The 12,632-nt window shown below is 31.3% G+C and overlaps 1 protein-coding gene across 1 annotated transcript; it reads left to right on the top strand.

The window, feature by feature from the left end:
• The first annotated feature begins 5,947 nt into the window (after window positions 1-5,947).
• mrps17 (mitochondrial ribosomal protein S17) lies at window positions 5,948-11,013 on the top strand. The gene is made up of 3 exons (XM_062960510.1): window positions 5,948-6,093; window positions 8,164-8,295; window positions 10,718-11,013. The coding sequence occupies exons 2-3, from the start codon at window positions 8,173-8,175 to the stop codon at window positions 10,979-10,981; spliced, it is 387 nt and encodes a 128-aa protein (XP_062816580.1). The 5' UTR covers window positions 5,948-6,093; window positions 8,164-8,172; the 3' UTR covers window positions 10,982-11,013.
• Window positions 11,014-12,632: the final 1,619 nt, after the last annotated feature.

The following is a 12,632-nucleotide window of genomic DNA, read 5'->3' as shown; positions in this document are numbered from 1 at the left end:
CTTTCACATAGTCAACGACACTCGGGAAGCATCTGACGATCTTGTTTGCTGTGAACTCGACTTGTTGTGTATCTAATAATAATAATAATAATAATAATAATAATAATAGTTGCTATTGTGTCCGCACTTTCTTAGAGAACACAACTCATCATTTGCCGATATGTCACATAGTCAATGACACTCGGGAAGCATCCGACGTGGGATCCAATACGATCTTGTTTGCTGTGAACTCAACTTGTTGTGTATCTAATAATAATTTGGGGGGCGAGAAATTAATGAAACAATTAGAGAATGGTCCAACAATGGTTCGAATTACATTGCTGGTTGCGCTGTGAGACAACGTCTCGGAATGCGCATCAAAAAGCGAGAACAATCCGAAATATTTCCGAAATACGATTCAAAACGATTTTTTTGGACATGTCTAATGCGTATCAAAAAGCGAGAACAATCTGAAATATTTCCGATATACGATTCAAAACGATTTTTTTGGACATGTCTAATGCGTATCAAAAAGCGAGAACAATCTGAAATATTTCCGAAATACGATTCAAAACGATTTTCTGGACATGTCTAATGCGTATCAAAAAGCGAGAACAATCCGAAATATTTCCGAAATACGATTCAAAACGATTTTTTTGGACATGTCTAATGCGTATCAAAAAGCGAGAACAATCCGAAATATTTCCGAAATACGATTCAAAACGATTTTTTGGACATGTCTAATGCGTATCAAAAAGCGAGAACAATCTGAAATATTTCCGATATACGATTCAAAACGATTTTTTGGACATGTCTAGCGGACACGATAGCAATAACGATAATAATAATATACACAACAAGTCAAGATCACTCCGCTGGGTGTCATATCGGATCCCACGTCAGATGCTTCCCGAGTGTCGTTGACTATGTGACGTATCGGCAAATGATGCGTTGTGTTCTCTAAGAATGTGCGGACACAATAGCAACTATTATTATTATTATTATTAGATACACAACACGTCGAGTTCACAGCAAACAAGATCGTATTGGATCCCACGTTGGATGCTTCCCAAGCGTTGTTGACTATGTGACGTATCGGCAAATAATGTGTTGTGTTCTCTAAGAATGTGCGGACACAATAGCAACTATTATTATTATTATTATTATTATTATTATTAGATACACAACACGTCGAGTTCACAGCAAACAAGATCGTATCGGATCCCCCGTCGGATGCTTCCCAAGTGTTGTTGACTATGTGACGTATCGGCAAATGATGCGTTGTGTTCTCTAAGAATGTGCGGACACAATAGCAACTATTATTATTATTATTATTAGATACACAACAAGTCGAGTTCACAGCATACAAGATCGTATCGGATCCCACGTCGGATGCTTCCCGAGTGTCGTTGACTATGTGACGTATCGGCAAATGATGCGTTGTGTTCTCTAAGAATGTGCGGGCACAATAGCAAATATTATTATTATTATTATTATTATTATTATTATTATTATTATTAGATACACAACAAGTCGAGTTCACAGCAAACAAGATCGTATCGGATCCCACGCCGGAGTATCGTTGAGCTGGTTGTGCTGTGAGACAACGTCTCGGAATGCGTCTCAAAAAGCGAGAACAATCCGAAATATTTCCGAAATACGATTCAAAACGATATTTTTGGACATGTCTAGCTTACACAATGGCAATAACGATAATAATAATATGCACAACATTTGCCAATACGTCACATAGTCAACGACACTCGGGAAGCATCCGACGATCTTGTTTGCTGTGAACTCGACTTGTTGCGTATCTAATAATAATAATAATAATAATAATAATAATAATAGTTGCTATTGTGTCCGCACATTCTTAGAGAACACAACACATCATTTGCCGATACATCACATAGTCAACAACGCTCGGGAAGCATCCGACGTGGGATCCGATACAATCTTGTTTGCTGTGAACTCGACTTGTTGTGTATCTAATAATAATAATAATAATAATAATAATAATAATAATAATAGTTGCTATTGTGTCGGACACTCGGGAAGCGTCTGACATGGGATCCGATATGACACCCGGCGGAGTGATCTTGACTTGTTGTGTATATTATTATTATTATTATCGTTATTGCTATTGTGTAAGCTAGACATGTCCAAAAATATCGTTTTGAATCGTATATCGGAAATATTTCGGATTGTTCTCGCTTTTTGATACGCATTCCGAGACATTGTCTCACAGCAATGTAATTCGAACCATTGTCGGCACATTCTTTAATTTTCTCTTAATATTTCGTTAATTTCCCCCCCCCCCCCCAATTTTTTAAAATATATTTTAAAAAAATATTTTATTTTATTTTTTTCATTTCTTCATTCTTTCTTTATTATTTTTATTCATAGATAGAGATACATATACATAGATACATACATTCGCTGCCCCAGCAGCATTCTCTCCTGACATTTCGCCCACACCTATAGATAGATAGATCCATATGAATAAGATATTGCGTTGTCCCAATTTTTTATTATTATTATTATTATTATTATTATTATTATTATTATTATTATATAGATATGAGAAATTATATATATATATATGTCTATTTTATTATATAGATATGAGAAATTATTATTATATATATTATTCTTTTTATTAAATGTTATTGAAGGGTAAGTGGAAGACATACAAAAACATTTTAAATATCTATATATTATTCTTATATAGATATGAGAAATTATGATATAGATTTATTATTATATAGATATGAGAAATTATTGTTATATAGATTTATTATTATTATATAGATATGAGAAATTATTATATAGATTTATTATTATATAGATATGAGAAATTATATATATATATATGCCTATTTTATTATATAGATATGAGAAATTATTATTATATATATTATTCTTTTTAAAAAAAAAATTATTGAAGGGTAAGTGTAAGACATACAAAAACATTTTAAATATATATATATTATTCTCATATAGATATGAGAAATTATTATTGTTATATAGATGTATTATTATTTGTATAGATATGAGAAAATTATTATTATTATAATTATATAGATATTAGAAATTATTATATATATTATTCTTATATAGATATGAGAAATTATTATATATATTATTCTTATATAGATATGATAAATTATTATATAGATATATTATTATATAGATATGAGAAATTATTATTATTATAATTATATAGATATTAGAAATTATTATATATATATATTATATAGATATGAGAAATTATTATTATTATATAGATATGAGCAATTATATATATATATATATATTATATAGATATGAGAAATTATTATTGTTATATAGATTTATTAATATTATATAGATATGATAACATTACTATATAGATTTACTAGCTTTGCCCGGCCACGCGTTGCTGTGGCTTATGGGAATTATTTGTTGGCCAGGTGGAATAAGAGTGAATAGCCTTGCAGCGTGAAAGTCTGGCCGTTTTGTGGGGTGGTTGGAGTCGTAGCATTAATCAAGGAGGCGCTTTGAAGTGGTGGGTACTTCCTTAGTAGGGGAATAATTCTTGTTTGGCCAGATTGAATGGTATTGAATAGGTTTGTAGGTGAAAAGCCTGGTCGGTTTGCACATAAGGTATTGTTGCTAGGCGAGGTTGAATGGGACAGCGTAGTGTTGTGGTTTCAAAGTTTGGGGGTTTTGTATGTAGGGGAAATGTTGGTTGGCCTGGTTGAAAAGTATTGAAATAGCCTTGATGGTTGTAAGCCTGGTCGGTTTTTTACCTTGGTTGGTCAGTTTGAATAGTAGGAATTAATAGTGTTGATGTGGGAGGTTTGAATGGTGGAATTATCCACCTTGATTAGTTTTTAATGGCCTTGCAGGTTGAAAGGGTGTTTGTTTACTGTCTGGAGGAATGCTTTGTTGGGAAGTGTTAGCTGGCCCCGATTGTTTCGTTTGTAGAATTCCCAATTTCCCTGCTTTCCAAGTGTTGGTCTTTATTTCGTCTCCTGGTTTGAGAGATCATATTGTTTTCTATTATTATACCATAGTAAGTCTTATATATTATATTTATAATGTTATATTAGGTGGTTAGAATTGGATTATATGAGGTCAGTTGTACATAGTTGTATAAAAGTTGTATAAAAGCTAGTAGATAGATACATGGATAGACACATAGATACGTGGATAATAGATTGACAGATTGATTGATTGATATATGGATAGACAGATACATGGATAGATAGATTGACAGATAGATAGATAGATACAAGGATAGACACATAGATACATGGATAGATAGATTGATTGACAGAGAGATTGATTGATTGATTGATACATGGATAGACGCATAGATACATGGATAGATAGATTGACTGATTGATGGATTGATAGATACATGGATAGATGCATAGATAGATAGATAGATTGACAGATAGATAGATAGATAGATAGATTGACAGATAGATAGATCGATAGATAGATAGATAGATTGATCGATACATGGATGGATGCATAGATACATAGATTATATTTATAATGTTATATTAGGTGGTTAGAATTGGATTATATGAGGTCAGTTGTACCTAGTTGTAAAATGTAGACTGAACTGGATTATTTAGAATGCCAAGGTAGATAATCCAGTTTTAAAGGAGATATTGGCAGATGTGCCTTGGTATTCTGGGTAATATTGTTGTGTGGCAGGGGTTTGAGTGTAAACTGCCACATCATGGAGTTGAGATCAGATAATCTGTATTTTCTAGGGTCAATAGTATGGATGAGGTCTAAATGCAGTTTGCCTGTGCCCTGGGATCCAGGCGTGGGCCAACTTGGGCCTTTGCTGCAGGTGGTTGGCACTTCAACTCCCAGCATTCGTCACAGCCTGAGTCCCTTTTGTTTTTTCTTCAGAAGCTTAAGGTGTTAGGAATGGTGAGAGTTGAAGTTGAAAATAGCTGGAGGGAAGGCTCAAGGGTGGGTGAAGAGTACCTGGTCTCCTCTTGTGGTTGTAGCTGTTGTGGTTGTGTTTTTAGTGTAATTGTGTTGTATCTTACTTGAGGCGGGGGATGATTGATTGTGTTGGCAATTTTTGAGTTTGGGGGGTTTGGGGTTTTGTTGTTTGTGAGTCGCCGTGATGCCAAAAGCCTTTTATATATATAGATTATTATTATTATATAGATGTGAGAAATTATTATATATATAAATTATTCTTATATAGATATGAGAAATTATTATATAGATTTATTATTATATAGATATGATAAATTATTATATATATAAATTATTCTTATATAGATATGAGAAATTATTATATAGATTTATTATTATATAGATATGATAAATTATTATATATATAAATTATTCTTATATAGATATGAGAAATTATTATATAGATTTATTCTTATATAGATATGATAAATTATTATAATTATATAATGATAAATTATTATTATTATATAGATATTATAAACTATTATTATTATAATTATATAGATTTATTATTATTATATAGATATGAGAAATTATTATAATTATAATTATATAGATATTAGAAATTATTAAATATATTTATTATATAGATATGAGAAATTATTATTATTATATAGATATGAGCAATTATATATATATATATTATTATATAGATATGAGAAATTATTATTGTTATATAGATTTATTATTATATAGATATGAGAAATTATTATTGTTATATAGATTTATTATTATTATATAGATATGAGAAATTATTATTATTATAGATATGAGAAATTATTATTATTATATAGATTTATTATTATTATATAGATATGAGAAATTGTTATTATTATTATTATAGATATGAGAAGTTATTATTATATAGATTTATTATTATATAGTTATGATAAGTTATTATTATTATTATTATTATTATTATTATTATTATTATTATTATTATTATTATTATTATTATATAGATTTATTATCTGGCTTCCTGCGGCCTCGAACTCGGCAAGGAGAGCCTTCGAGAAGCGGCGCCGACGTGCTTCCTAGAGCGGCAACCAGGCGCCTTTACCTCTCTGACCACGCCTCTTCCGGTTCCCCCGGCTTCCGGCTTCCGGCGAAGCAAGACCCTGAGTAAGAAGCCGTTGGGAAGGGGGTTGTTTACCTGTTTATTTATTATTTATTGTTCTAATTATTCTTTTTTTTTCTCCCCGATTGGTTCCTTTGCCTTCTCCCTCTCCCTCCAAGCCTCCACCAGTCCATGGTTTCTCTGGCCTTGTCCCAGCAGCACTCTCTCCTGACGTTTCTCCCACCTCTATGGCAGGCCTGCTCAGAGGTCTGTTGGGAACGTCAGGAGAGAATGCTGCTGCTGCTGCTGCTGCTGGGACATGACTGAGTGGACGACGCCGGTATTTATTTATTTTTTTTTGTGTGTGAATATTTTTATGAATACGGTATTGTTGTATTATTTTTGTATCATTTTTGTGAATATTTTGGTATCATTTTGTGAATATTTTGGTATCATTTTTTGTGAATATTATCGTATCATTTTTTAATAGTTTGGTATCATTTTTGTGAATATTATCATATCATTTTTTAAATATTTTGGTATCATTTTTGTGAATATTGTTGTATCATTTTTGTGAATATTATCGTATCATTTTTTAAATAGTTTGGTATCATTTTTGTGAATATTTTGGTATCATTTTTGTGAATATTATCGTATCATTTTTTAATATTTTGGTATCATTTTTGTGAATATTTTGGTATCATTTTGTGAATATTTTGGTATCATTTTTGTGAATATTATCGTATCATTTTTTAAATATTTTGGTATCATTTTTGTGAATATTTTGGTATCATTTTTGTGAATATTATCGTATCATTTTTTAAATATTTTGGTATCATTTTTGTGAATATTTTGGTATCATTTTTGTGAATATTATCATATCATTTTTTAATATTTTGGTATCATTTTTGTAAATATTTTGGTATCATTTTTGTGAATATTATCGTATCATTTTTTAAATAGTTTGGTATCATTTTTGTGAATATTTTGGTATCATTTTTGTGAATATTATCATATCATTTTTTAAATATTTTGGTATCATTTTTGTGAATATTTTGGTATCATTTTTGTGAATATTTTGGTATCATTTTTGTGAATATTTTGGTATCATTTTTGTGAATATTATCGTATCATTTTTTAAATATTTTGGTATCATTTTTGTGAATATTATCATATCATTTTTTAAATATTTTGGTATCATTTTTGTGAATATTATCGTATCATTTTTTAAATAGTTTGGTATCATTTTTGTGAATATTTTGGTATCATTTTTGTGAATATTTTGGTATCATTTTTGTGAATATTATCGTATCATTTTTTAAATATTTTGGTATCATTTTTGTGAATATTTTGGTATCATTTTTGTGAATATTATCGTATCATTTTTTAAATATTTTGGTATCATTTTTGTGAATATTTTGGTATCATTTTTGTGAATATTGTTGTATCATTTTTGTGAATATTTTGGTATCATTTTTGTGAATATTTTGGTATCATTTTTGTGAATATTATCGTATCATTTTTGTGAATATTATCGTATCATTTTTAATAGTTTGGTATCATTTTTGTGAATATTATCATATCATTTTTTAAATATTTTGGTATCATTTTTGTGAATATTATTGATACAGTATAGTATAGTATACAGAGATATTTTTGCATGCTAATGGAATCAAAATATTGTTGTTGTTGTTGTTGTTGACGCATTGAATAAATAAAAGGCCCGTGTTTTCTCGTCAGTAGTGTATTATTATTATTATTATATTACATTACAATATTATTATCAGTGTTATATGTATATACAATATAATATATTGTTAGTAAAGCATTAATAATAGTATTAATATATTATTATTATATTACATTATAATATTATTATCAATGTTATATGTATATACAATATATTATTAGTAAAGCATTAATAATATTATTAATATATTATTATTAGTAAAGCATTAATATTATTAATATATTATTATTAGTAAAGCATTAATATTATTATTAATATATTATTATTATTATTATTATTAGTGTATACAGAGATATTTTTGCATGCTAATGGAATCAAAATATTGTTGTTGTTGTTGTTGTTGTTGACGCATTGCATAATTAAAAGGCCCGTGTTTTCTCGTCAGGGCTCTGCCATGTCGGCCTTGCGCGGGGCCGTCCACGCCAAGTGGATCATCGGGAAGGTCATCGGGACCAAGATGGTCAAGACGGCCAAAGTCCGCGTCACCCGCCTCGTCCTCGACCCACATCTCCTCAAGGTAGGCAGCCTGGGGATTCTATTATTATTATTATTATTATTATTATTATTAATTATTATTATTATTATTATTATTATTTATTATTATTCAGTCCAACCCCCTTCTGCCATTGTTGTTGCGATTATTATTGTATGATGTTTATCAAGCAGCCCGCCTGCTTTTCTCCCAGGCTTGGAAAGGATCCCGGAGTGTGATGCAGCAGCGCAAAAGGCCAATGCGATCCTAGGCTGCATCCAGGGGAGTCTAGCATACGGATTTTTTATTGGAGGGGGGGGAGATATAAATATAGATCTGGATAGCTCTTTGGGGTCCCTTCCAATCCTATGATTCTCTGAGATGGATGGATGGATAGATAGATAGAGACACAGAAATAGATAGAGGCATAGATATCGATTGATAGATAGATACATACATACATACATAGCTACATGGATAGACACATACATTGATTGATTGATACATGGATAGATAGATTGACAGATAGATTGATTGATATATGTATAGACACATAGATACATGGATAGATAGATAGATTGATACATGGATAGCTGCATAGATACATGGATAGATTGACAGATAGATAGATTGATTGATATATGGATACATGCATAGATACATGGATAGATTGACAGATAGATAGATTGATTGATATATGGATAGATGCATAGATACATGGATAGATTGACAGATAGATAGATTGATTGATATATGGATACATGCATAGATACATGGATAGATTGACAGATAGATAGATTGATTGATACATGGATAGATGCATAGATACATGGATAGATTGACAGATAGATAGATTGATTGATATATGGATACATGCATAGATACATGGATAGATTGACAGATAGATAGATTGATTGATATATGGATACATGCATAGATACATGGATAGATTGACAGATAGATAGATTGATTGATACATGGATAGATGCATAGATACATGGATAGATTGACAGATAGATAGATTGATTGATATATGGATACATGCATAGATACATGGATAGATTGACAGATAGATAGATTGATTGATATATGGATACATGCATAGATACATGGATAGATTGACAGATAGATAGATTGATTGATATATGGATAGATGCATAGATACATGGATAGATTGACAGATAGATAGATTGATTGATATATGGATAGATGCATAGATACATGGATAGATTGACAGATAGATAGATTGATTGATATGTGGATAGATACATGGATAGATTGACAGATAGATAGATTGATTGATATATGGATAGATTGACAGATAGATAGATTGATTGATACATGGATAGACGCATAGATACATGGATAGATTGATTGATACATGGATAGATGCATAGATACATGGATAGATTGACAGATAGATAGATACATGGATAGACACATACATTGATTGATATATGGATAGATACATAGATACATGGATAGATAGATTGACAGATAGATAGATACATGGATAGACACATAGATACGTGGATAATAGATTGACAGATTGATTGATTGATATATGGATAGACAGATACATGGATAGATAGATTGACAGATAGATAGATAGATACAAGGATAGACACATAGATACATGGATAGATAGATTGATTGACAGAGAGATTGATTGATTGATTGATACATGGATAGACGCATAGATACATGGATAGATAGATTGACTGATTGATGGATTGATAGATACATGGATAGATGCATAGATAGATAGATAGATTGACAGATAGATAGATAGATAGATAGATTGACAGATAGATAGATCGATAGATAGATAGATAGATTGATCGATACATGGATGGATGCATAGATACATAGATAGATAGATAGATAGATAGATAGATAGATAGATAGATAGATAGATAGATGGATAGATTGACAGATAGATAGATAGATTGATACATGGATGGATACATAGATACATAGATAGATAGATAGATAGATAGATAGATAGATTGACAGATAGATTGACAGATAGATGCATAGATGCATAAATAGATTGACTGATAGATAGATGCATAGATAAATAGATAGATAGATAGATTGACAGATAGATTGACAGATAGATGCATAGATGCATAAATAGATTGACTGATAGATAGATGCATAGATAAATAGATAGATAGATAGATTGACAGATAGATTGACAGATAGATGCATAGATGCATAAATAGATTGACTGATAGATAGATGCATAGATAAATAGATAGATAGATAGATAGATAGATAGATAGATAGATAGATAGATAGATAGATAGATAGAATCAAAGATAGATAGAGACATGGATAGATCTGGAGAGCCTCTGGGGTCTCTTCCCACTCTAGGATTCTATGATTGATTGATTGATGGCTGGATGGTGGTTGTGCTGACCCTCGGCCGGTTCTCTCTCTCTCTCTCTGTCTCTGTGTCCAGTTCTACAACAAGCGCAAGACGTACTTTGCGCACGACCCGGAGCAGCGCTGCACGGAGGGGGACGTTGTGCTCCTGAGGGCCCTGCCCGAGCGACGCAGCCGCCACGTCAAGCACGCCCTGGCCGAGATCGTCTTCAAGGTCGGCCGAGCCACCGACCCCCTGGCCGGGCCGCCCTCCCCGGGCACCCCCGGCAGCCTCACCCAGAGGGACGCCTCCTGCCTCGGACAGAAGCTCCGGGACCTGGCCCTCCGCCAGGACAAGTGAGCCCCACACAATAAAGCCCCCTCCCCTTCCCACCCAGGTCTGGTTTATTGGCAGCCAAGAGTGTCACGCAGCAGCGCAAAAGGCCAAGGCCATCCTAGGCTGCATCCATAGGCGTCTAGTGGCCAGGTGGAGGGAAATAATATAGCCATGGCTTGACCGTAGTCATAGGTATGTCTGAGCGAGAGCCAAGAGTGTCATGCAGCAGCGCAAAAGGCCAATACCATCCTAGGCTGCATCCATAGGCGTCTAGTGGCCAGGTGGAGGGAAATAATATAGCCATGGCTTGGCCGTAGTCATAGGTATGTCTGAGCGAGAGCCAAGAGTGTCATGCAGCAGCGCAAAAGGCCAAGACCATCCTAGGCTGCATCCATAGGTGTCTAGTGTCCAGGTGGAGGGAAATAATATAGCCATGGCTTGGCCGTAGTCATAGGTATGTCTGAGCGAGAGCCAAGAGTGTCACGCAGCAGCGCAAAAGGCCAAGACCATCCTAGGCTGCATCCATAGGAGTCTAGCTGTCCAAATGTGGTCAGAAATATTCATAAAAATAATACCAAAGAATTCACAAAAATAATGTCAAAATATTTACAAACATAATACCAAAATGTTCACAAAAATAATACCAAGATACTCACAAAATAATATCAAAATATTCACAAAAATAATATCAAAATATTCACAAAAATAATTATGAAAATATTCACAAAAATAATTATGAAAATATTCATGAAAATAATTACAAAAATATTCACAAAAATAATACCAAAATGTTCACAAAAATAATACCAAAATGTTCACAAAAATTATACCAAAATGTTTACAAAAATAATACAAAAATGTTCACAAAAATAATACCAAAATATTCACAAAAATAATTACAAAAATATTCACAAAAATAATGCCAAAATGTTCACAAAGATAATACCAAAATATTCATAAAAATAATACCAAAATATTCATAAAAATAATACCAAAATATTCACAAAAATACAATAGTGAATTATAATTATTATTACATTGTATTACGTCATCATATTAATATTATTACATGTATATACAATATATTATAATATTAGTAGTCATATGTATGTCTGAACGTGAGGCAAGAGTGTCATGCAGCAGCACAAAAGGCCAATGCGATCCTAGGCTGCGTCTAGCTGTCCAAATTTGGTCAGAAATATTCATAAAAATAATACCAAAAAATTCACAAAAATAATGCCAAAATGTTCACAAAAATAATTATGAAAATATTCACAAAAATAATTATGAAAATATTCATAAAAATAATACCAAAATATTCATAAAAATAATACCAAAATATTCACAAAAATAATTACAAAAATATTCATAAAAATAATACCAAAATATTCACAAAAATAATGCCAAAATATTCACATAAATAATATCAAAATATTCACAAAATAATATCAAAATATTTACAAAAATAATACCAAAATATTCACAAAAATAATGCCAAAATATTCACAAAATAATACCAAAATATTCACAAAAATAATTTGAAAATATTCACAAAAATGATACCGAACTATTCAACAAATGATACCAAAATATTACAAAAATGTTCACCAAAAATGTTACAAAAATAATACAATAATACAGTATTCAAAAAAAATTCACAAAAATAATACCAAAA

Source organism: Anolis carolinensis, unplaced genomic scaffold (genome assembly GCF_035594765.1).
Source record: "Anolis carolinensis isolate JA03-04 unplaced genomic scaffold, rAnoCar3.1.pri scaffold_7, whole genome shotgun sequence".
NCBI lineage: Eukaryota > Metazoa > Chordata > Lepidosauria > Squamata > Dactyloidae > Anolis > Anolis carolinensis.
This window is presented reverse-complemented; position numbering and strand designations above follow the sequence as displayed.

Coding starts and splice junctions, on each gene's coding strand:
- mrps17 (XM_062960510.1), top strand. CDS start 8,173: ATGTCGGCCTTGCGCGGGGCCGTCCACGCCAAGTGGATCATCGGGAAG. Junction 8,296..10,717: donor TCGACCCACATCTCCTCAAG/GTAGGCAGCCTG, acceptor CTCTGTGTCCAG/TTCTACAACAAGCGCAAGAC.